Source organism: Leptosomus discolor, chromosome 20 (genome assembly GCF_034619465.1).
Source record: "Leptosomus discolor isolate bLepDis1 chromosome 20, bLepDis1.hap2, whole genome shotgun sequence".
In the NCBI taxonomy this organism is placed as follows: Eukaryota; Metazoa; Chordata; class Aves; order Leptosomiformes; family Leptosomidae; genus Leptosomus; species Leptosomus discolor.
Window position 1 is genome coordinate 1,515,158 of NC_141410.1, and position 24,490 is coordinate 1,539,647.

Consider the following 24,490-nt stretch of genomic DNA (forward strand, 5'->3'; position numbering starts at 1 on the left):
GGTGACCTGATGCAGAAAGTAGAGCTGGGAGGAAAATGGGGTGCTGAGAGGGCTCATGGTACAATAATCGGTCATGGAAGAGCCAGAAGGAGACTGTCTGGCCCAGACTAATGCACCAAGCTGGCACTAATATTGCTCGAAATGTGGCTTACTTAGGAAGAATTTCAGGTATGCCCAAAGAAGTTCTTGGGAGCTGATGCTGGCTCCATTATTTGTTCAACAGTTTTCCAACAAAGATGGAGTCTTGCCCCAGATGGAGACAACACACTTCCTAGTAAACTGAAGTGGCCAGTGGAGTGGGAGGTGAACTTTCCAGACAGGAAAGACAGTTAATGCCTTTGCTGCCTTGCCAAGACTCTCTTCTGTTCTTCTTCTGCATGTGGGCTGACTGTCAGTGTCTGGGTGGGTAAGCATCAGCTGCACCCACTACCATGTGGCTCAGAACTACTTTGTCCCTCTCAAGGGTCCCATTTTTAACAGTCCTTCTTATCCTGTGGATTTTGCCCCTTGTTGCTTCTCAGTCCCAGGCTCTCGGGAAGAGTTGTCACTGCAGGAAAAAAAGGTCTCTACCTAAGCACCTTTAGGGGCTTTCCAGGTCTCTATGAAAAAGGGGCAAACTTATTCCTTGTTTGGCTACTTCCAGAGTTGTAGTGCCATAAGGAATGATGCTGATTAACAGCCAAATAAAAGACTAGGTTCATTGGTTTCAGTCTGATGCTTCCCATCAGTATTTCTCACTGACAAGACAGTTCAGAACTGTTGTGTGTTGATCAGGTGCAGAGATTGGAGTTGCCAGGTTCAGGTCTTGACTCAAAGATTCAGATGTACAACCAGCTCCTGGTTTCTAAATGTAGCTGTACAGAAGTGTCTTATGACTACAGAAATATTTACCTCACCTACAAACATGCAAACCTAAGCTTCTGACAATACATGTAAAAATGTATTTTTTCCTTTGGAAAGGATGTAGGGGGGTGACAGAATCAGACATCATAGATCTGATTATGAACTAAATTATTGATGTTCTTATTATGAGTCAAACTATTGCAGCTGAATGTTAGATTATGACAGCTAATGGTCTATACAGTCTATGTGCTATATTATTTATGTCAATCATCTAAACTACACCTAGTTCTCTCAATGTACATGACTTTAAGGGTTGAAAGATCACTGCAAAGAAGAATTTGTGGACAGTAATTAAAATAAAAGCACTGAGTTCAGTTCCATCGAACTTCATCTTTTCTCTGATTTACGATGATCATTCCACGTATGTGATTTTTCTTTTTTTTTCTTACATGCAGTGTTGTCAGGGGACCAAGATTCTCATGAAAACAGCTATGATTTAGTTCCAACATGGGGTTCAAGTTGGGAGGTAGTTGCTTAGATACTGAATAGCCTTGAGTATCCTCCTCCTGCTTACAATTGTTTGTCAATGCATCAGGCAGCCAAAATGTCATAGGATCAAGATATCCCCTCTTATTTCATGAATAATGAAGACTAAGCAAAATCATCCCTGAAGTCCTAAGTTCGAATACTCAAACATGTGCACATGTAAATTTGTAGCATCTTTTTAACTAAAGAACAAGTTAATGACAAACAAGGTGTTCTTCTGGATAATTTGCAAGTGGAGCAAATGCTACATTTGTCAATTAATTGCTCAGACTAAATGGTTTAAACAGGGTAACAGCGCTAGCTGTTTATTTTGAAGCCATTTCCCAGGCACTAAACAAGTTCTGGGCATGTTTTTCTCTCTCCAAGAGATCAATATCCCTCACGTTTGTCTACCATAGTATTTACACCTGAGCAGGATTATTGGGAAAGGCAAAAGTTGCACAAAGCACCTAGAAAAGAAAGCCACAAGCAAATGCTTCAAACTTTACAATTCACATTTATTTTGAAAAAATGTTTTGTTAAAAATACTCCTACAAAGGCATTGGAGCAGCGGGTTTCTGTTTCCTTTATAAATACATCTGATTTATTTCTTTATTTATTTTTCTCAGTAACATCGAAAGACATCTGACGAAGCCAGGGGAAGCCCTGGTCTGAATGGAAGACACATCCCTGTGTAACAAGGACCTGCACACTATCTCCCCATTCACAATTAAAAAAATACAAATACTGTCATGAAAAGTGTTACATTGTCCACAGGGCCACGGCCAACATACAGGATGATGAAGAGTAGGAAACCAGGGCTGGGGATGCCCCTGGAGCCCAGCTGATGCATCCTTGGACTAGTGTTAGGGGGATGACAAGATGTAGCATTGACTAGACACACTTGTCTTTGGGCAGCTGAAAGATACACGTCATTTTCCTATCCTATAGTGCCAGCTCCTTCCAAAGCCATGACAAGGGGGTCAGAGCCCAGCAAAATCTCCCTACAAACCTTCCCTACAACATAGCCAGCTTCTCCACCTATCTTCCAGTGAAGGCTGACAGCTTCACACCTTGTTACATTGGAGGAGCCATAAGAGCAAACCACAGTAATCCAATGCCCTGACAGGCAAGAGGATTTGTTGCCACAGTGCTCAGCCACCCTGCTACATTACTGCCACCTCCCCATCTACCTTTCAGACCTCAGCATAAGGCTTCCTTCCCTCCATGACTTTCCTGCTTTCTCCATTGCATTGCTGACCCAGGCTTTAGCCTCTGAGCTAGGAAAGTCTTCCCTGCAAGGTCTTTTTTTAAAATGGGAACATGGACAGCTATATTGGCTCTTCAGTTCTTCAGAAGCCCATTGATATATGACATCTGGCGCTGCAGAGGGCAGTTTGACTATCTGTGCCCAGCTCACCCCAAAGGGAGGTCTTTGAGCTGCGTTGCAACTCACCTGTGTCCTGCAGTCCACCACCTTCAGACCATAGCTTGGCTAAGTGAGTTGGAATCACAGCATTACTTGGGACAGTGCTTTAAAAGACCGGGCTTATTTCTCCAGCAGGAACTGCTACTGCTTGGCTCTGGCTTGAACCACTTGAACACTCCCACAAAACTTAAAATGGTGCTTCAAAGCACATGCTGAACAGACTGACTTCACAGCCCATCCAAAGCAGACAGCGTGGCAGGGAGCAACACAAGGCTGGCAGAGCCTTTCCAAAGCAGACCTGGGAATAAAAATTGTGTCTTCAGACTGATGGGCATGCTCATTTACCTGTGGGTAAGAGGCACGGTTGGACCCTTTTCCCTGAACTATTCCATGGGAATTTCGATCAAGGATCCTGACACACCTGCCCCAGTTTCATAAAAATTTCCCCTTCTTTATCCAGGAAGATCTGGGATGCGAGGTGGCCGATGCTTCCAGGGAGGAAAGGGAGGAAGACAGTTAGGCAGAGGGGGGATTCTATCATGGGAAGAAATGCAGTTAAAAACAGGTTCCCTGCAGAGATGTGCTGAGCCAGCTCCAAGGAAGGGAACCCTTGGCGATGGTCCAAACCTAAACAAGGCATCCAGCCCTCTTGTGCCAGGGAAGAGAAAGAGGGCAAAGAAACGATGCAGAGAAGAGACAGATGATGATGGAGGGCAAGCAAGAAAACAGGGCACCAGTGTTGCAGGCTGAAAAGTGGATGGACAAGTCACTGGAGGAAGGCATCCAACAGAATTCCCCCTGATGCAGGGATCTATGCCTGGATCCACAAGTGAAGGAACAGATAGAAACCCCCAGTCCATGATTTCTCCCTCCAGCTCCAGCAGGACTACAAGTGTGTGCTGTGATGTGTGGTCTTGGTTCAGGAGGGCCATTATGAAGAGGGGGGAAGTGAAGCCAGGACCTCAGCAGGAGAACCTGGATGATCTAGGAGAAGCACCACAGCCCAGCACACCGGAGATGTGTGCACCAAGTATTGCTCTCCTTGCAGAAGGGGCACATGTCATGGCACCCACAAACTGTAGTCATCTGAAAGCCCAAGCTCATGTTTAGTCTCTCCAACTGCCTCAACCTCCACAAAGTCTTTCCTTTCACCCCTGCTCAAGCCAGCATTATTGCTGCTCAGATCTTCTCACTGCTTGATGGGACAGGGGTGACCAGACTTGTCTGTCCACTCCGCACACGGCTGATCCTGGGCAGGGTGAGCTGAGGTGTCTCACTTCCTTCCACTGTTGAACAGATTGGAAGAAAACTCAGGAGCTGGAAGGCAAGAGGGTCAGTGCTTCTACTGGCCTGAGGGACCTAGCCACAACCTGACTGCGTGACCATGAGCAAGTTCTTATTCCAGAAGCACCGCAGTATTTTGGGACCTCCTGCGATTTGAACTCTTCTGTGGCTGCCAATCTTTATTTCTCTGTACCTCAGTCCTGAGGAAAGCCCTGGCTTGCCTCTAGGATGTGCTTTACAGACTGTGGGGTGCTCAGGTATGGTGGGAATAGAGTGGTCACTAGAAGCTGGACTGGCCAACATGAAACCCATAGCCCTGCAACTTGGATTCCTCACATGACAACTGGGCTGTCCTACAATAAAAGCTGTGATTCTCACATAACCCCAGTGCTCCTGGGGTCATAAACAAAGGATTTGGTATTTTCAGAGAAAAAAAAAAAAAACAAAACAAAACATCAGAGATCTTATAAAATCATGAGCTAGAAATACACTGGTTCTCTCTCTTCCAGCCCCTACTGGAGATCAGAGCCCAGAGAGGGTAAGCAAGAAGCAGAAGTATGCCAAAAATTGTGTCCCTTCCCTGGTGTCCTACAGCTTACAAGGGTCTGCAAGGGGCCAGGACTACACAGCCAGGGACCCCTTCTGTTCCAGATGGGCCCTTCTCTCACATTTCTGGGCTGCTCTACAGAAGGCCATCAAGGCAGCCTAAACAACAGAAGGGGTTTTTTGCCTGGTTCTAAGTTGTCCCCAGGACATAAAGAACAAATTCAGCTTCAGTGCTGGGCCAGCACTCACAACTGAACCTTGCACATAATACCTGGATAATATTTTGTTCTGGAGCCCCCAACACTCAATGCCTGCTCTGGGGTGCCTCTGGGATTTCACTGTGTGCACCCAGCCAGCCCTGAATCACTCCATTATATCAAGACCTCTTTGCCCATTTTAGAAGCTTGTTCCAGGCTCTCCTGCATTTTTATCCTTAAGGCAGTGCTCATGGGTCCGTTTGGACTCATGGTTAGATACTCAAGCAACCAGCAGTGACTGCTCATGCAGGCTGAGCCAGCCTCCAATGCAGAGGGGCAACAGTTTGACTGTCAGAAACCAAACCATAGCAGAGGAAGGAAAGAAGGAAAGGGACTCCTTTCCCCAGCAGCCCTCTGTGCATCAGGTTCTCTGAATCATAAAAGAAGGTTTGAGGCAAGGATGCTTCCATAGACAGCTTCCACATTCAGAGCACGACTGACCACCAAGAAAGTCTCCCTTTTTCTGCCATTACTGCTGTTTGAGGCACTGATGATACGCTTCAGCTCTGAGTTCCAGAGATGCCTCGTGTTACACAAGGAACTGGGAGAAGGAAACAAGTGGTTTCCTCTGATAAAGGAAGCCCGCTGGCTCCACACAGAAATCCTTCACCAGTAAGAGTGAAGAATGGAAAATCAATGATGTTCCATAGAGTGTTTGGGCTTTTAAGAGATTTAAAATGTGCCAGTCCCAAGAACACGATGGAATAAAAGAAGTACTGTAGGAATTCTGTTATGCAACACATGCCTCTAGGCATCCATGACCCAGGAAAACTGGAAGAGGTATTTTTGTGTTGAGGCTTATACAGATTTTTCTTTCACAAGTTTGCCCTGTCATCTCTTGAATCCATCTAATGCTTGGTATCAATGTGCTCCAGAAAGGAGTACCATGCTTCAACCATTGTGCTTTGTGCCAAAGAATATTCTGCTTCACTTGCCTTGGTAAGAAATTATTGTGAGAAATAGCAATTGCTGGTTATTCACCTTACTCACATCTTTCCTGATTTAACGGCATGAAATTTTTTATGATCATGGTTTACCTCTGCCAGACCAAGAATCAAAATCTATTTATCTTTTGTACCTCCTAAAGACTTCCGGCTGCTCCTGAGGCCCGTATCTGTATATTTCTTAGTTCTGAGTATCCCTTCTAGTTAAGGAGAACAAAAGTACTGCCAGTATTTGAGAAGACAGCACATCAGAGATTTACTGGCTCATAACAACAGTCTTGTGTGAAGGCTACTGAGTGGTAACATTTGCTAGCAATCAGAAACTTCACGTTATTCTCTGCTAGCCAAGGCCAAGCAAGGGTGTGAATTTGCCACACCATCTGTCTCAGCCTGGTGTCCACAATGCCTGCAAGGCACTGTTCAGCTGGGGTCTGGTGCTTTTGTCAGCCTCCATCGCCCAAACTCATGAACCAGCTCACTCACCACAAACTGGAGTCTGTGAGCTGAAAGTGCAGAAGAAAGTCAATTGGGGGGAAAGGGTGATTTGACTGTCAGCTTAAACCTCAGGTTAGAACAAAGTGCTTCCCCCTACTCCTCCTTGGAGTCCTCCTTCCATTAGTTTTCGCTAACAACACAGCTGTTTGGCTGTTAAAGACTCTGGACATCCTTTCCTCCTAGACTTAGTTGGAATCATCAAAGGATACAGCATGTCATCTGTGCAGGAACTGAAGACTGACCTTAGACGTAGAAGTAGAAGCTACAGTTGAGGCAACTGAAAAATTCCTGAAATTTACTGGAATGAAAGAACTGGAAAAGGATCAACCAAACATTTGTTGTTCTTTTTTCATGAAGGCAAAACTGAAAAAAAATGAGGCACGCAAGGTCAAGTCTTGTGGCTTACTTGCAGGAACAGTAATCAGGGGCACTATGAATATCTAACAGTCTGTGGTTGGAGTGAGCAAGTCAGTGATCAGATAGTGCTACAGAAGTGGGACTGCTGCTGCACTCCTAGAAAGCACAGGACTGGAGATTTTTCTTGCAGAATTAAAAAAAAAAAAGGCGAGAGAAACTGTTGAATCAATTATAAGACAGCCGAGAATACAGATTAAGACAAAGATTTGTGGGGAGAGAGGACTTCTTGCTTCCAGTCCCATATTTCTACAAATAACATTTGTCAGTGGAATTGGCAGGAGTAACAGAGGGAGAGCAGTTAAGTTAAATTCCAGGAAATATTTGCCAAGTGCAGGGAGTTTGTTAAGAGAACTAAGGAAAATTGAAACACAAATGGAAGCAAACACAGATCAAAGTTGTGTCCTATCTTTGGGAAAGGCTCAATAGTTACAGGAAGCAAAGCCATCCTGGAGAAGTCTAAGGACTGAAGATAAAAAAAACCATGTATATTCTGCATAGTAGGAGGATTCTAGCAGCTTTCAGAAATGGCAAGGTGAAATCAGCAATACAGAAGAGAATTTTTTGGTGGAAATTGCTCATGAGACAGTGGCAGAATTACATTGAATTGTCAAAATGGTGGAACCAACATGATGAGCAGATAGGACCAGTGCTCAAGTCACAAACTAGAGCTCCAGGAGAGAACGTGGTTGTGTTGACTGCAAGCAGGTACAGCTCAGATCACGCAACTCCAAGGACATGTCATTTGGCTTAATTGATTGATATAAAGAACTATTGGCCCTAGAGATGAAAGCATATCAAACACCACTTCAGTAAGAGATTGCAGTGTAAAAGGAGGGAAACACAGCAAAGAAGATAACTTTTAGGATGCCTTTAATGGCATTGGATAACTACCAGCAGAATATAAAAATGAAGTTGGCGTTACCTTAGTTGTTCATATCACTTTGAAGGAGGAAATGCTGAATCCTGTAAGTGAAGAACTTGTAAGTATGTAAAATTTTTGAAGATGGAAAAACACCTACACTAAATCAGCCTCAAGTTGACACACAGGAAGGAAGATGAAATACATTAAAAAAATAGACTCCACTAAAACAAACCAGACAACAGCAATACTTCCAGACATTTTGGATTCATACATCCAAGGCAGCCACAGATTTATTATATCATCAGAGGGTACAACTGTTAACGATGCAGCGGAGTTCAAGCCCTGACTCCAGGTTTTGTATAAATCAGCCTGGAAAATGTATCAAGAAGTTTTCTCAACTGCTCAAAGCCACCAAGAGACTTTCTCTACAGGCCACTGCTAATCTGCAGCCTGTGTGATGATTATTGGGGAAGAAACTTTCCCTTAACACCAATTCAAAGAACAACTTCAAGGGGTGTGGGAAAAGCATTATTAGTATAGCCAGCACCTAATACTGATAAAACATTCTCTGACCTTAGTTCATGACATGCCAGACCAGGACACAACTCTGTACCAGACAGTGCTTAAGCAGCCAGTGAGGAGAGCAGGATCCTGCTATTGCAGCTGGCCAACAGTCCTTTCATGGCAGACCTCCCAAGCCAGAGCTACATGAAGATGCAGTACTGCTTTCTCCACAGCCTTGCACAGGGTACTAGTTTATATAGCGAGAGGGATGAGACACTGGAACAGGTTGCCCAGGGAAGCTGTGAGTGTTCCATCCCTGGAAATGTCCAAGGTCAGCTTGGATGGGTCTTTGAGCAGCCTGGTCTAGTGGAAGGTGTCCCTGCCCATGGCAGGGGGGGGTTGGAATTAGATGATCTTTAAGGTGCCTTCCAACCCAAACCATTCTATGATATGCTTCCGTACACATGGTTCTCTTCTTGCTAACACTGGTGTATACTGGTCCAACGATGCTAACAAGACGTCTCTTGATATATAATGACTGGCATGGAGTTGTGGGATAAAACTCTACCTTTGAATTACAATACTAAATTAATACTGCATAACCGGTAAACCCTGTGACAGCCACATTTACTTGGATCACATGGAAGACCCGTGCATGGATTGCTGCCATTGAAAGCTACTGCTTGGTAGTGAGGATACCATGGAGAGAAGAAGCCAGACTAGCAAGCAGCTCCTCAGCTGCTGAAAACCACTGATCTCCATTAAGTTTATGAAAGGTAGTGCTGAGATTTTACTGGGGAGCAGGGAAGGTAAATTCGGGAGGGGAGTGCAGTTCATAGTGCCCTGTTTCTGAGTCCTCACAGCTGGCAAGGGCAAGTGATTCCTCATGGCAGTGTTGTATCTTACAAGTTTGTTTTTCCTTTTGCCTGGCATGCCCCTGTGCTGTTAATTTCAGGTAAAGGGCTGGTGGCAACAGTTGGAAATGACACACTAAATATATTTTAACTTTTTACTATCTGCATATGCTTTACTTTCTCCACTCTGCCCCACGATGCTCCACATGATTTGAACTTCTCACTAGTCAACAAACTTAGTATTTTCAACCTAGCATCCTGCTCAGCTTTCCTACCAGCTGCTATCACCAGACATGGGTGACCCTCAGCAGCAGATGGCAGTGGGGAACAGAGGAGAAGGGTAGGTCTGGGAGGTAGCTTGAAAGGTGGAGGGGAAATGTGAAAATTGCAACAAGCTGCCTGAAAATCTCATTGTGATAATTTTCGTTAAGTATTCACACATGCACACATGCACATGCACAACAGTATTTCACAGTGTCAATGTTAGCAAGTGCCTTTTCCCCTTGTTACATGTTATCGCCATGAAGTTGAATATTGCCATTAGACTCATATTTCATAGCAGTACATTTGATACCCATGAAATAAATATGTTAAAGTCATTTCAGTGACTCTGCCATCCACAGGAGCATGCTCCGGAGGCATTTACAACCAAAGTACTTTACAGGAACTTGGTTCCTCACGCTCCCAGGAGAGCTAGAGGGATGCACAAAATTGCAGTGTTTTATGGATCATTTCTATTTTAGGTCCAGTTCTCCATTAGTCCTACACAGTGAAATACACAGACGTCACAGCGAAGCCTGGTAAAAAGAGGTGGAAATCTGTTACTTTTAGTACCAACACCATGTGATTTTTGGTCAGAAGAAGAGACAAGGATGTGCTTTCTCTGTCCTGCAGACAGCTGCCACAACTTTGGTCAGTTGTGGCACTAAGCTCGGTATGGTCCCATCCTTCACAGTGGGTTGGGTCGGGCAGGTAGATGTGTATAATAATGCTAGCCAGCAAGGAGTTTCAGTGCATTGAGACAAAATGTCTCCAAATGAAGAAGACTTGAAGTGCCCTTCCGAGCCCTGTCCAATAATGACTGTCTCTGAAGGGATGCTGCCTGGCCATTGCTCTTCCTTAGTGCCTGCAGGAATGTACGGGATGGCAGAGAACAAGTCAAGAATTGTCTGGGAAGGACGACTGAAGGGCATCATGTGCTCCTTCCTCATGGCTGCCCCATAGGAATTTGCTGGTGAGTTTCTAGACAGACAGCTCTCTTTACAAAGCTTCCTTGCATGTACAGTAGCTGGTTGACTGTGGCTAGACAACTTGGCATGGAACCATGCTTCCCTCACCCTGGACCGCCACTGAACAGCTTCAGACATGCTTTTGGGAAAGACTGACAACTGTTTCTTGTTAAAATACAGCTGCTACAGTGTGAGACAGAGACACAGCATGAGAGCAGTTCTCGCTGCTGCTCTGCACTTCTACAGGACAGGGTGCACGGAGAAGCTTCTTGTTTCTCTGTGTGCCCTCTGCAAGCATTTCATATGGTTTAGTTGACACCATCGATTTTTGCATGCTGCTCTTTCACAGTTGAGTCCATTTCCTGACCAGGAGCAGTGGTTTTTAAATACAAAGGCATTATAAGCATTCCTTTGCTAGATACACAGGCTAAACCAGGCTGGACATAGGACAGACAGCTGATTATGTCCACACATTGCCTGTATACAACATGCCTATAGTCCACTCACCTCTCATTCTACATCATATTCTGTCATCTGAAAGACATGTAGAGCAATGGTATTGCTGTCAGAGGGAATGGACTGTGGACACTGAGCACAGAATAAGTCCCTGTGTACCCAGCACACACCTGCTACTGATATTCACATGGCTACAGATGCACTTTTGGATGCAAGAACAGGGAAGTACTGTATACAAATGAAAATACAGTCCTGCACTAGAGTTTTCAGATGAATACGGGCTGAAGGGAAAATTCCTCCAGTTAAGATCCCTGCTGCTGAATCTGTGCACCAAACATTGCGACAATGCAAGAGCTAAGCAGAGAAGTAACTCTCACTTGCAGGGAACGGTCTGCTGCCACTCATAAGTGCTTCATCATCGGATCTGATCTGAAAGCAGAAAATGTTAAGTATTTTATAAATGGCCTCATATTTTACAAGCAGTCTAGGGAGATGATGTCTGGCCACAGAGGTCTAGACAGCTTGAGAGTTTCATCCACAGCAGACACACTTTTCTTGGATTCAGCTCCTGGAAAAGACAGCAAACCAGCTCCCAATGAACATGCCTTCAACAACCCCTGCTGCTGAAAATGAGTGGAGGACCCTACGGATGACGTGCAATGGCAGACAAAGGGCTTGTAAATACAAGTTATGCTGGCCACGGCCAGGAGATGTGTGGAAATAAGCCACACGTGGCCAGAGGAAGGTGGGTGGTAGTAGGCATGTTTAAAAGGATACGAGGTGGTGCTGAACAGGGAGAACAAGTCTGATTCTCATTTGTATCCCCCCTGCGCTTGGTTGGTGGTTTTCACACATACCAAAGACCTGGTCAGTAACTAAAGTATTTATTTCAGTTATTTATAAATCCACTGATGGACCGTTCAGCTTCAACCACAGCATTTTGCTTCCAGAGATCCAGGCTACTAGATCAGAGTTTTTGCCTTTGCTGTCCCAGGCTCTCCTCGAGGTGACTGGCTGCGACTGAAGCTCCTTCAGAGTACCCAGTGCATCGTGTAATGAAGGGACTGAGTCCCAGAAGGGCACAGAGCACATCTGCACAGTTTGGTTACTGTAGTGAACCACCCACAACCTGGCAGCTAACACAATTCAGACTCTGAGAAATCACATGCCACAAGCTCCTCTTAGAGGACTGGGCTTACCCTGCCTTTCTGAGGTCCGTGCACCAATCTGACACCTTTCTAAGCAGTCAGACATTTCCAAAGGGCTCTGAAGGCCAGCTGTGGAGTCTTCATTCCCTCCCACAACCCATCCACCCTCCCCTGTCTTTCCCTCCCCCCCTGCAATAAAAAAACCCACAAACCATCTGTGATGCTGCTCACCCCTGCACCAGCAACCCTGAATTGAGCAGGTGGTCAGTTCATCTTGGTGAACAACTGGAAACCCAACAGTTAGAAACATCTGTCAGGCCATGACAAATTGCAAAATAACAAACAAGCAAACAGGAGGAAATGTGCATATAAAAATTTTTTTCTCCTGCCATATTGTCAATAAGTTGCAAATTTTCCTTCCACAGGGAAGGGATTTAAGTTATTGAATGATATGATGCTTGGAGATCACATTTCTTTTTCGTTAAAAAAACCCCACCCAACCAAAAATTTCCAACCCCAAACTCACAAACTGGTGTTAACAAAACAAGGTAAAAGGACAAATCTCCCAACAATGACAACCAAAAAATAAAGGTACACACCAGCATTTGTAATCAAAAACTACTACATACTGTACTTGGGAAGTCTTCTGGAAAAGATCATTGGCATCTAGTGAGGACATCACTAAAAGTCTTGTGCATATGATATGTATGAGACAATGATGCCATTGGAGGGTGGATGGACGGACCCTTAGGAAACTGTCACTCACAAAACTGTTCCATGACAAGAGAAAATAAGAGATGTAAAAAGGATTGGTTTTCCCCATCCCCACCCCCCCAAGTGTTACAGATTCCTTCTCATTTGTTGGAAAGAGTCTCTTCTAGTCTCAGTTTATTTGTTTTTTAAAAAAAAAAAGTCTTCAGCTTTTGAAGAAGTTCATCAATTTCTGAGATGCACTTGGTTCCACAGCACCAAAGAGCTTCAGGTCTCTCTCCCCTTTGATTTGCTAACAGGGGTTTTCAGGAAGGACTGCTGGCTGCAGGACATTCCCAGAGCTGCCATCCCATGTAAGAAAGAGAAGTGCTTCTCATGACCTTTGCATTCATCTTCTTGAAAAAGTCTCATTGCTCCAGAGGTGTCTGGACCCAGCTGCAGCAGCCTTGTGCAAGAGGAAATAAATGAAGCTGCTATTTTCTTTTCCTTTGGAGACTCCCATTGGTCTTGGAGCCCTTTTCAAGAATGCAATTGCTTTATTATTATTTAAAAATATTTCATAGGTTTTGTTTTTTTTTTTCAAAATAGTTGTCTTTTTTGTTCCCTTTTTCCATTGCTTAAATTCTAGAACCTCTTGGTGACTTCTTATTACTGATGACAGGATGTTTCTTCCTGTTGCCATGATCCTCAGAGCAGCTGCCTGTCTCTGGTCCATGCAGAACACTCAAGAACTGGAGCTTGGACATACAGAGGCAAAGGGGAGCAGGGCCTCAAGGAAAAGAAGTAGGAGGACATGTAGCTATCAAACCTCCACAGACTGAATTTGGTTCATCTGTGCTCTCATCACCTGGATACTGTTCAGAATTTTCTTCTGGTGTCCTGCTAAAGTTACCCCAACTCGTAGAATATCCCTTTGGGAGGAAAAGAAACAAACACCGCATAAATATCAGAAGAAATTTTATCACAGAAGAACAAGCCCACGTACGAGAACCCCCCTGGAGCATGATGTGTAGGGAGCTGAAGTCTCCACAGATTTATTCCATAAATGCAACAAATGCATGCAAACCTGGTGAAACTCTACTTTTTGACTGGAAGAGGCCTGTCCTCCCAACCTTTGCCTTTGCTACCTACCTGCAGTATCCTCACAGTACTGGAACCTCAATAGAGAGTGTGAACCAAATACCACAGGCTCTGCTCACTGCTTTAAGTGAACTTGCCTTAGGTTTTCTACCCTTGTATCGTTTTGTTTCTTTCTTTGCATGTTTGGATTCTCTGTCTCATTTTGTGACAAAGTAACCCAATTTTCCATCCCTGGAGACACAGGAACAAGTTGTGCTAAGCTCTCATCAGTGCGAATGTTACTCCCCCTGTGCAGATGATGGCTGTTCTTTGCTACTTTTGCTTTGATCTGACGGGGTCATGAAGTGATAAACTTTTGCTACTTACCCTCTTTGCTACATCATGGAAATCTAATATTTGCACTGCTTCTATTTTTTTATGGATATTAGGCATCCGAGAAAAATAAAGGTCATGCCAAGCACATGAGTGTGACTCTACATTGGTCCTGTCTGTGATGACTCCAGCTGAGTTTGCTACTCATCTCTCTCTTGATGGATAAATCTCAGTCATTAATTCTTCTGACCAGGGAAAGGATGGCATTCATGAGATGTGACCCATACCTGACTTAAGATTTTCAGTTGCCTTTTCTCCTTCCTTGAGTGTTAGGAACACACTTTCAAGAGGAAGTGTGGAAAAACCCTTGCCTGTTTTAGACTAGAAGTCAAAAGGCAAAGAAGGGTAAACAGGAGCTCCAAGGGAAGGTGGAAAAAAGTCCTCTAGCACGATTGGCACATGAGCCTGTATGTTTGCTTTAGAGCTTCCTTTAGACATTGTCTCTTTTTCAAACAAAAGGAACATGAAGAAGGAAAGCTGGACATGGGGCTATGCGACAGATTCACACGTTCTGGCAGGTGGTAACTGACTGGAGAACACCACTGGAGCATGCTTCAGCCCCTGTCCTCTGAGATTGGTGTGAGAGTTAACATCCAAGCCACAGCTTTTCTGCTGCCCAGACTCCAGCTCAGCAAAGCAACTGGAAACCTGCTAGCACACTACACAACTCTGGCACAAAGGATGGTGTCCTTCACAGTGACTGCTTTTCTTGCTGCAAGGTCTTTCCATTCCCTCCTCTGCCCCAGCAGATGTGCTGAGCTAGGAAACTTTCCTCCTTGCATGACTTTGGCACTTTGACTTTTGCTTTTGCTCTGATTGAGAACAAAGCCCAAAGTCTTCACTTATGCCTGCAAACCAGAATAAGACTGTGGCCCTGCACAACCCTGTGCTTCCTAAGCCTTCTGCCCTGGACATAGATCCTTTGGTGACCCAGGTGTCCCAGCCTGCAGACAAACCAGTAAGAAACCTTTCCAGTAGGTCAGTGTTGAAACCATGCAGATTTGGTGAATGGAAACAGTCTTCAGCAAACATTTACACTTCGCTGGCTATCAAAATTTGAAGAAAACAGTGTCTCATGGCAATTCAGCTCCATTTACATGATTAGCTACTTCTGCAAAGAACAGTGAACATTAGAAGGTGGTTTCAAGTAATGTTGCAGCATGATTTCTCAAGGCAAAAGGACTTGGAGTGTCCTCTCTATTATCACATCCAGCCATGCAGAAGAGAAATGTGGAAAGGAGGTTTCTCAAAACTATGTTTTTGGACATGAGCTGAGGACACCCTTCTGATTGTGAGGAAGGCAGTCAGAGATGACTTGTGAGGGACATGGTAAGGAATTGGGAGAAGTGGCATTTAAGTGACACTAAGCATGTCCGTGAAAAAATAGACTTCATTAGCTGGACTGCTTGCAGAACTGTTTCCTGTTATATATCTTGCAAACAGCACAAAACCTAGGCAGGGTTGGGTTGTGGTGTGGGTGTGATGTCCCAGTTTGGTCGAAGTTCTTCTTCCTTGTCCAAATTTTATGGACCTTCTTTTTGTTGTATGAACACAGTCTATAGTGTGCCAAAAATCATCCCCAGGGCCTTGGAGTTGTACCACAGATATAGTGAAACAGTCAGAATTGCCATGTGAATTTCTTGGCAGCAAATAAGAACAAAAAGCCAGAAAAGGTCAGTTTGGCTGTTTGCGTGATCGGATTCTGATTCACTGGTGGATTTAAAGTCTGGAATTAGGCACCAAATAAAAAAACCTTCCTGGTTACTGGGCACAGAGGCATTGTAGCGCTTCAGGCTACAAGGCTTTAATGCTTGGTGCTTTCTTAGGCAGGGTTTCTAAAGCCAACTGCAACCAACCACCGATCTTTCACCAGAGGCAACAAAGCCCCAGCTAGCCCCAAAGGACTGAAAAAAACCACCACAAATGGATTTCAGCTGCCTCCTTTCTCTGAAGAACTTGCTAAGATTTTGCCACTAAGGGATGTTTCTAGTGGATGCAGGACAATTCAGAACAAACTTGAAACCATCTGGACTTTCAGAGGTCTTTCTTAGGCAGAAATTTGTTTGCAGCATTCTTGTCTCCACTGCCAATATGCTATACATCCAAGACGACTGCGGAGTCTAAAAGTGCTCTCAAGTCGCTGGAGAATTACCTGATGCCAGCCTGAAATCTGCATTTGTTCCATGTTGGGGTTTTGGAGACCCTTGTGGGGTTTTCATTTTCACAGTAGGCACATGCATCGTGATAATGTGGAAATGAATTCTGCAGATACAGAGTGATAGACAGACACACAGTCTGAAGACAAGACACAGCCTGCAGAGCAGAGTAGTTCTGCAGAAACTGAGTACACTAAAAATGGGTCCACAAAGCAACAAAATATATAAAAGTAAAACTACATCATGTGAAAATAAAAACTAATTCAGCAATGATCAATTGTTGTTAAACTACTGAGACTTCTCCCTGTGCTTTGGGACTAGAAGCCTGGGCACTTACTCTACAGTCATCTGAGATACTACATCAAAGGTGGTGAAGCCAGCACTGGCAAAGCTCTCCTTGTACTGGCTCATCTTGATGGCATCCAGCCATTCATCCACAGTGTTGAAGCTGGTATAATCCGGGATTGTGCGGTCAAGTAGAGGGAGGTTCATCCTGAAACACAGAAATGGGGAATGAGCAGAACAAACAGCAGCAAGCATGTGTATTTCTGCACCCTCCGCCAGCTGGAGGGACCTGGACCAGCATCATTCACAGTGTCTGCACTGCACTGTACTAGTAAGTACCACCCAAAAAGCACTCTATTCAGTTCAGGGAAGGATTATGTAGAGTACCAGAGGAGTCTTTCTGAACCAGTTCATACAGGAGTGGCAGGAACCACTAAAGATGATGGGATGCGGCTCGAAAATCCTGGCTGTACTTTGTGAAAATGGGGCCAGTGTTTCCCAGAAGTTGGTATATCCCTGCTCAGCCCAGGGAAACATCATACTGCCTGACAAGGCTTTATTTGCCTTACTGTGTGCAAGACTGGACTACCAAAGTAAGCATACCCATCCAGAAATCACATGTGCACACTCCTCTAAGATGCTTCTCTAACTGTGCAGAGCACACTGTCCAACTCAACTGTCCAACTCAGAGTACACTGTCCAACTCAACACAGCTGTCTGTGTTCACCAGATCTAATCTGTCCAAGGAGAGGGTCCAGAGTCACCTTGACATCTTTTAATGCCCTTCTTATAAAGAGCCAAACAACACAGGCCAAGCTGCCTTTAAAACAGCTAGCCTAGACAGATGCAAGGTTGGTGCCTACTAGGACACAAGGGACAGCAGATCTGCAAATAGAAGCCAGAGGACACAAGGAAGACAGAGACACATACCCAGACGAGAGAGGTGCCATGGCTTTCAGGCTGTTAGGATTTCGGATCATTTTATCTAAGGTGTTGACAATTTGCCCAAATTTGGGTCTGTGGTTTCGATCCTTCTGCCAACAGTCAAGCATTAACTGGTGCAGGGCATTTGGACAATCCATAGGTGGTGGCAGCCGATAGTCCTGCTCGATAGCATTTATCACCTGCAAGAGGAGAAAAGGAGATCAATACAGTTGCATAAAACCTATTTAATTCATGATGTTCCTTTTCTCGGATCCTGAGGGTGACTGGCATTGCCAGCCATACTTCAGTGGGGCTGCTCTGCCTACACTTACTGCTGTCTATCATCTCAGCCACCACCATACACCACTCTCAAACTCCCAGCCCTCTGCATGTCATGTTGTCCTGTGAGGCGATGCCAGACTTGCTCAGCTGATCTGCAGCCTTGCTGACTACTTGTGACGAGCTATGCCCATCAATCTCCCAATGTGGGGAACGAGAGCATCCCCACTACCTTGACAAGGATGAGTGAGCCACAGCTCCAGGCATGAGAAAGGTGAGTCAGCAAGAAGGGTTCACGTTTTCAGACAGGTACACAGTACAACACAACAGCTTACTGGGAGGAGAATATCACCGTCCAGTGAAGGGTCTGTTTGTGAGTTACAGACAGGGGAAGATGCCTCTGTGTTTTCCTTCCTCCGGTGGTGCTTTCTACTCCTGCCAACCCAGTCCTTCCAGGTGACAGGGTCATGCTGCCACACAACAGGGCTGGGTGTGCTGAGCCAGCAGTAAAATCTGGATATCCTCATAATCCTGTGCACGTGTAAACTGAAGTACACAGTAGGGAGGACTGAGACCTTGGTCAGCAGAGCCAGACACAGAAGAACTTCGCTACAGCATGCAGAGAAGGGTTGCAGCACACCTTGCCCAAGCCATGCTGCAGCTCTGTGGGCCAACACACGAAGGCTTTGGCTGCTGCCTCTTTGGTCTCTCCTTACCGGAATACATGACCTCGGAAAATGTCTGGTCTTCAACGTTCAATGGAAATAGCACACGCACAAGGTGAACTCCACCCCCCCGTCATTCTGCACCTGTAGCCCTCCAGGGTAACCAAGGAGGATGGACCTGCACAACTTCTTCCAGGGGTCTATGTTCCTCTGACAGAGGCATGTGACAGGCAGGCTTCTCCTACCTTCTTGGCCTTATGCGTCCTATGGTCATACTCAGAGCACGGGCACTTAAAGGTGAGCAGAAGGAGCCTTGGACACTAGAAAGAGGCTTGTGCATGGCAACAAAAATCAGAAGTGAGAATAAAAACCAGAAGCAAGGATACTGAAATCAGTGGTGGCATTTTGAAATGACCAACTCTTCACAGGGATGATAAAAAAGGGGAGGGAGATTGACAGAACCTCCCTCAGGGATCCAGAGGAAGGACCTCGATGTCTCTGTCTGTTCTCACCACGTGATCAAGGTTGCCATGGCTTTGTCCAGCCATGTCTTGCATACTTCCAAGGGCAGCAATCTGCCTGGTGGGCTACCCCAGGGCTGTACCACCCTCCTGGGGAAGGACTAGCCATACCCATACAGCAGTGTGGTTAATACATTGTTGAGGAGGAAGGCTACATAGAGAAAATTGAGGATACTGCAGTTGGCACTGGGAGAGTAGCAGGGAAGGGTTGGTAGAGAGGAGACACCGGAGGTGCTGTGTCAGTAGAAGGCTGCTGCTCCAAGGGAGCCTAGGTAGCAGATCCATGCCAAGCAACCCAGTGTGTGAGGTGGGGCATCTGGCAGGTTTAAGATGGACTGTGGCTTCAGGCAGAGAATGGATTGGGAACGTGCTCCAGACACTGATGTGCATGGCCAAAGTGCTGGGCAGGCTGACTTGAGACAGATGGGGACTGGCACCATTGCTGCCAAAATGTGCCAGATGGAAGGAGTCCTCCCTCCCCTCTGCCCCTCTGGCTGGACATGACAGTTCCCCATCGGGCCTGTGAAGGTCTGACCTGAGGCATCACTGGTATGCTTTGTGCAGCTCTTGGCTCCTGTTCAGGGATTCTTCCAGGAGCTGTGCCCTCTCCCAGCTCTCTGGATGGCAGATCTATCTAAGCCAGAGAGGAGGGGAAGCACAGGGGGAGTAAGATTGGGAAGGGTCACCATGCAAGCATCAAGCGCTCATCTCTGGCATGGACTGAACAGTTTCCCAACAAGCCACCTGCCTTGCTGCCATCAGACACATCCTGTGAGGGAGCACAGGCTTCACTCTCTTGTCTCCTCTCCCCCCACAGCTTCCCCAGGCGCTCACACCCCAGGGTCAGTAGGCTAATCTGCAGCGAACAGCCGCCACGCGCTCACTCCTAGGGAGGACCAGCTGCAGTCAAGTGGCGACAGAAGACAGGGAAGAGGCTGGGGACAGGTGCCGCACAGCAGGCTGTGCCGAGACAGGCATGGGCTCTGCCAGCCCTGCTGGCTGAACTGGCGCTGCTGCAGCACAGGGGCTGCAGCAGGAGAAACCGTTGAGGGAAGAGATCCATGGTAAGAGGACATGGGAGGGGGATGGCAGAGGGCTATGCGTACAGAGGGATGCCAAAGCAGGGAGAAGGACAGTGATACCTGGCTGCAGAAAATGCTTGAAACTGCAGGGGATAATGAAGCCTTAAGGGGAAGGGGACTGTCCTTTCTGAGAAGTGCATACCCCTAACTCCCTTCTCTTTGGCTCAAACAATTGACATAAAGACTTTTCTGGTATGCCAGGGCTGGGGCAAGGCCATGAACAGCCAAAGGCATGAAGACACCATGTATCTGCTCCAGGCATTGGAGACTCACTGGAATAAATTCCCCACCAGGCACTAGGGAGGAAATTGTCCCACTCTAGAGAAACCTGACGTGGCATGGATGGAGTTATACTGACTTGAAAAAGTCTGAATTTGCCATCAGGGTGGGAAGTATTGCAGGAGTCAGGCGGGAGCTTGGCTCTCACTCTCTCCCTGTAAGGCAGGGTTTTTTCAGGAGCCCACAGGATGATGGAGATGGAGGTGGCATTCTGAAGGTTTCCAATGGACTACCCAGAGGCAGCTCTGAAACAAGCTGGAAGCCAGGTAGATGATGTAACATTAAAGTTTACAAGACCCAGGCTTGCAACAGAGGGGGACCACAAGCCTTCTGCATGCCAAGGTATTAGCTCCTGAGGGTTAAGGAGGCGAAGACAGCATGAAGAAAGGCAGCTCTTTAGAGACATAATGTTACAGGAGACCTGGGAGCCCCACACCAACAGGGTCTTCTGGACACAGACATGCAGGTATATCACTCTGCACGGCACTTATTGCCACTGGATGGATGGGCTTTGGCCACCCATGTATCAAGTCAAGAGAAATAGGGAGAATGGCATTGCTATGGTGAAGATGTGGACTGCAGCCACAGGTCATCCTTGCATGGACGCAATGACTCACGGAAACTGCCTGGGTTCCAGGGAGCAAGGAGTGCACATAACAGTTCCACCTGAATTAGAGAAGAGTCATAAAGTATTTAAAATTAAGCATGTTCTGAAATACCTTTGGTTTTGGCTTCTATCTGTGTACAAGTTGCTTGGCTTCTTACACATCACAATCCAAGATCGCCACCGGAGATTTAATGACCATATAGTGGAAGATGTCCTTGACCATGGCTGGGGGGTTGGACTAGTTGATCTTTAAAGGTCCCTTCCAACCCAAACCATTGTATAATTCCGTAACAGACTTTCACCAAATGTCTGTGGTGTCCCGCAGATGAAGATTGCCTGCTGCTCTAGGAGCTCTCAGGTCAGTGGCGGCATTTCATTTTGCACCTGCCTGCTCCCTATCCTCCTGGGCATCTGTCTACCACTGCTGAGAGTGCTCACATTAACCCTGTCCTGCTGCAGCAGGTGTTATACAGACCCCAACCTCTGCCACAGCAACACAAGACGACCAGAACAAAAGACAAAGTTATCCCCATTACTTCTTCCAAAGGTGTTGACCTTGGACACTTCTCCCATGACAGAGAAGGCTCTAGACATGCCACAGGCTGAGTCAAGCTGTAGTCATGCTTTCGCCTTGCAATGCTCCCAATTTCAGTGTTTCTGCTCCTTGTTTCTTAACAACTCACATCTTGATTGGTCATATCCCAGTAAGGCCGCTCGCCGTATGACATCACCTCCCACATGACTATTCCATAGCTCCACACATCACTGGCTGATGTGAATTTTCGGTACTGAATTGCTTCAGGTGCTGTCCACCGTATTGGGATCTTCCCACCCTGCAGAAAAAAACGGAGAGGATGGTAACAGAAACAGCAAGAGTAACTGAAAAAGATGAGTGTCCAAAATATTTGCCTCTGATATGCTGGTAAAATCTTAGAAGGAAGGGACCACAGGACTATCCCTAACATTACATCAGGATGGCTGTGGCTTGTCTATCCAAGTCTGGGAAACCTTCAAGGATGATGATTCCCCACATTTTTCTGGTGACCTGTTCCAGGGCTGCACTGCCCTCTTGGGGAGGGGGGCTTTTCCTGTTATTCACCTTGAACCTCCCAAGCCACATTGCCCCTTATTATATCACCTGGTACCACTGCAAAGAGTTTGTCTCTGTCTTCTTTGTAACTGCACTTCAAGTACTTCAGGTCACTTACAGGTGTCCCTTCAGCCTCCTCTTCATTATACTAAACAAGCCCAGCTCCTTCCACCTGCCTACTGCTAAGCAATCTTCAGCATGACAAAATGCCCATCGTACTATTAAGGTCTTTTGCAGAAAAATGAATGTCTATGAATGTAGAAAACCCCAAACTGATCCCCTTTAAATCTTCCTCCATCTTTTTGCTGCCACCTAGCTGTCTCCAGAGCAGAATAAAAGAAATTAGAGCACCATCCTCTTCAGCTTTCTACATCTGTAGACACTTTGAAGTCAGTGATATATCATTCTCTTGAGTTCAAGTCCTCTGTCAGTCTGTTTGTTCACATATATGATCCAGCAGCTTTTGATCCTGCACATTTCTGGAGACAGAGGTGGAGTGAACATATTCTTTCGTATGCCATACTTGGTCACTGGTGGGAAATGGGATGGACTGGGTGGGCACTGCGGCCTTCATCATCCTGCTGGGCAACAGCAACCCTGGAGAAATCAGGACTCTCCACTCCCACAGTGGAGTCATGCACCGAAGCGCAGAAGAGGGGTGTACATAGCACAGGGCCACTATGATTGCAATGCTCTGCTTAGGCCCTTGCAGCCTCCTGATTTTCCACCAGGGTCTTTGGACTCGGGCCATTCACAACTCAAGAGACCTTCTGAAGGGAAAATCTTCCCCTGTGCTGAGAAATAAGCAAAATTGTCTGCATTTTGTGGCTGAGATGAATAAGGGACATTATACTTTGTCAATGATTAGTTGCCATGTCTTATTAAGGGTCTCCTAGGACTTAATAGGACATAGATCCTATACATGCTAGAATAATGAAGAAAAGATAATGTTCTTTAATCTTCTCACAGTCACAAATGTCAGATAAAATATTTTGTTTTCCACAAGAGGGGGAGACCAAGCATTCCATACCAAAAACGATGTCCTCTCCAATGGGCATACTCTTAACAGAGCTCCTGACAAGCAGTGGATTTAAAAAATGGCTAAAAATTAGACATTTTCTAAAGCAGAAAGTACAGACTGGGTATATTTGGATGATCCTCATCGGAACTCACTTCAGTGCGACCTCCCACCCTGCTTTTAATCCGACGCAGAGCTTCACCAGTCTGTTGGAGAAGGAGATTTTCCTAAGGTCCAGCATGAACCTTCCAAGCCATAGCCTGTGCCTGTTGCTTATTCATGGACACAAGGTCTCTGGGATAATTATAATAAAAAGCACTCATGCATCTTGGGACATTTGAGGATGGTGCATTTTGAAGAGGAAGATAGTATTACTTCTGGTTATAGTAGATACACGTATTCTATCACTATAGATAATACATGTCCTGCTACAGTACCCACGGTTCAAGAAGAATCAATTAGAGATGACAGAGAGAAAAGAAAGTAACAGGAACAGAAAACAGCAGTAAACATCAGAAGCTCCCATGTATTTAGCTTAACAAAGGAAAAGTTAGTTCGATGTAAGGATCGTGTTGTGAAAAATAAATGTAGCTAGTATTTCTAAAAGCCACAGGATGACTATATAAGATCGAATGGTGGATGTTTGAAGCTACACAAGTTCAGATGAAAATAAAAGCACACATTTTTCGGTGTTTGTTAGGTATTCAACTACTGTTACAATTCACTAAGAGCTATGCCAGACATCTCATCACCTGCAGATTCAAAAGATCTGGGAGAAATTATTTCCTACAGATCACGCCCAGCTCTATCAACATTTATTTCCAAGAAGTCCTGTCATAAGGACTGTACGTAGGCATTGAACGTGTAGCATCATTGTACAGTGATGCTGTATGCCACTGCAAACAATGGTATTTATGAGAACTGCTGGCTGCAATCTTACTGAACAACAAAGTCTTCAAATCATCCCTTGGTCCCGGTGCACAGTCTGTAGCCTGAGACAGGCTATGAGTCCTTGGTGGCACCTGTGTCACTGGCACCATGGTGTTCCTGGGAAGCTGTTACGTGACCACGAAGCCATTTCTGGGAATGTTTCGCTGTCTAATTCAGGTAGGCTCTCTGGAAGATCAGTATCTAGTACTGCAGGCCTTCGCCCAGCATGCATCCACACTTTATGCTGAGCCCATGACACGACATGAAAAAGAATCAGAGCCTCCCAGACAGCAGGGCAGCATGATTGGACAGCGATGGTAAAAAAACCCCAGACTTGCTTCCCTGGCAACAAATCTGTTAGGGCAGCAGCAGCATCTTGGAGGGCCCCAAGCTGGGCCACGCTGGGTGGGTACAATGCATCATCCCAGCTAAGGGCTTTATCAGGCACATGTATAGGTTTGCAGACATGCTTAGAAGAAGGCTCAGTTATCCATAGGACTGACCCATCAACAGCCACTGGACAACTGAAGAGGACCTTGCAAGAGAAAATTTTCCTTGGTTCATCTCATTGGTCTTTCTCATCTGGCACCTCATTTCCATTGTTGGCACCATGAAAAAGTGCTCCCCGTGTCAAGGGAGGATCTCCCCCTTTCCCTCTGTCTCGCTGACTCCTTCCTTCACCACCCATCCCTCCCCCT

At 45.8% G+C, this 24,490-nt stretch overlaps 1 protein-coding gene across 7 annotated transcripts in view; it reads right to left on the reverse strand.

The window, feature by feature from the left end:
- Positions 1 to 13,306: 13,306 nt before the first annotated feature.
- The window catches only part of EPHB2 (EPH receptor B2), a 136,082-nt gene continuing 124,898 nt past the window's right edge, over positions 13,307 to 24,490 (reverse strand). For all 7 annotated transcript variants that reach the window (XM_086476309.1, XM_086476310.1, XM_086476307.1 and 4 more), the window contains 4 exons: positions 21,438 to 21,587; positions 17,328 to 17,521; positions 16,450 to 16,605; positions 13,307 to 13,415 (listed from right to left, as the gene is read on the reverse strand). In XM_086476309.1, the coding sequence (XP_086332435.1) occupies positions 13,307 to 13,415; positions 16,450 to 16,605; positions 17,328 to 17,521; positions 21,438 to 21,587 (609 nt within the window). The remainder of the gene's footprint in view (positions 13,416 to 16,449; positions 16,606 to 17,327; positions 17,522 to 21,437; positions 21,588 to 24,490) is intronic.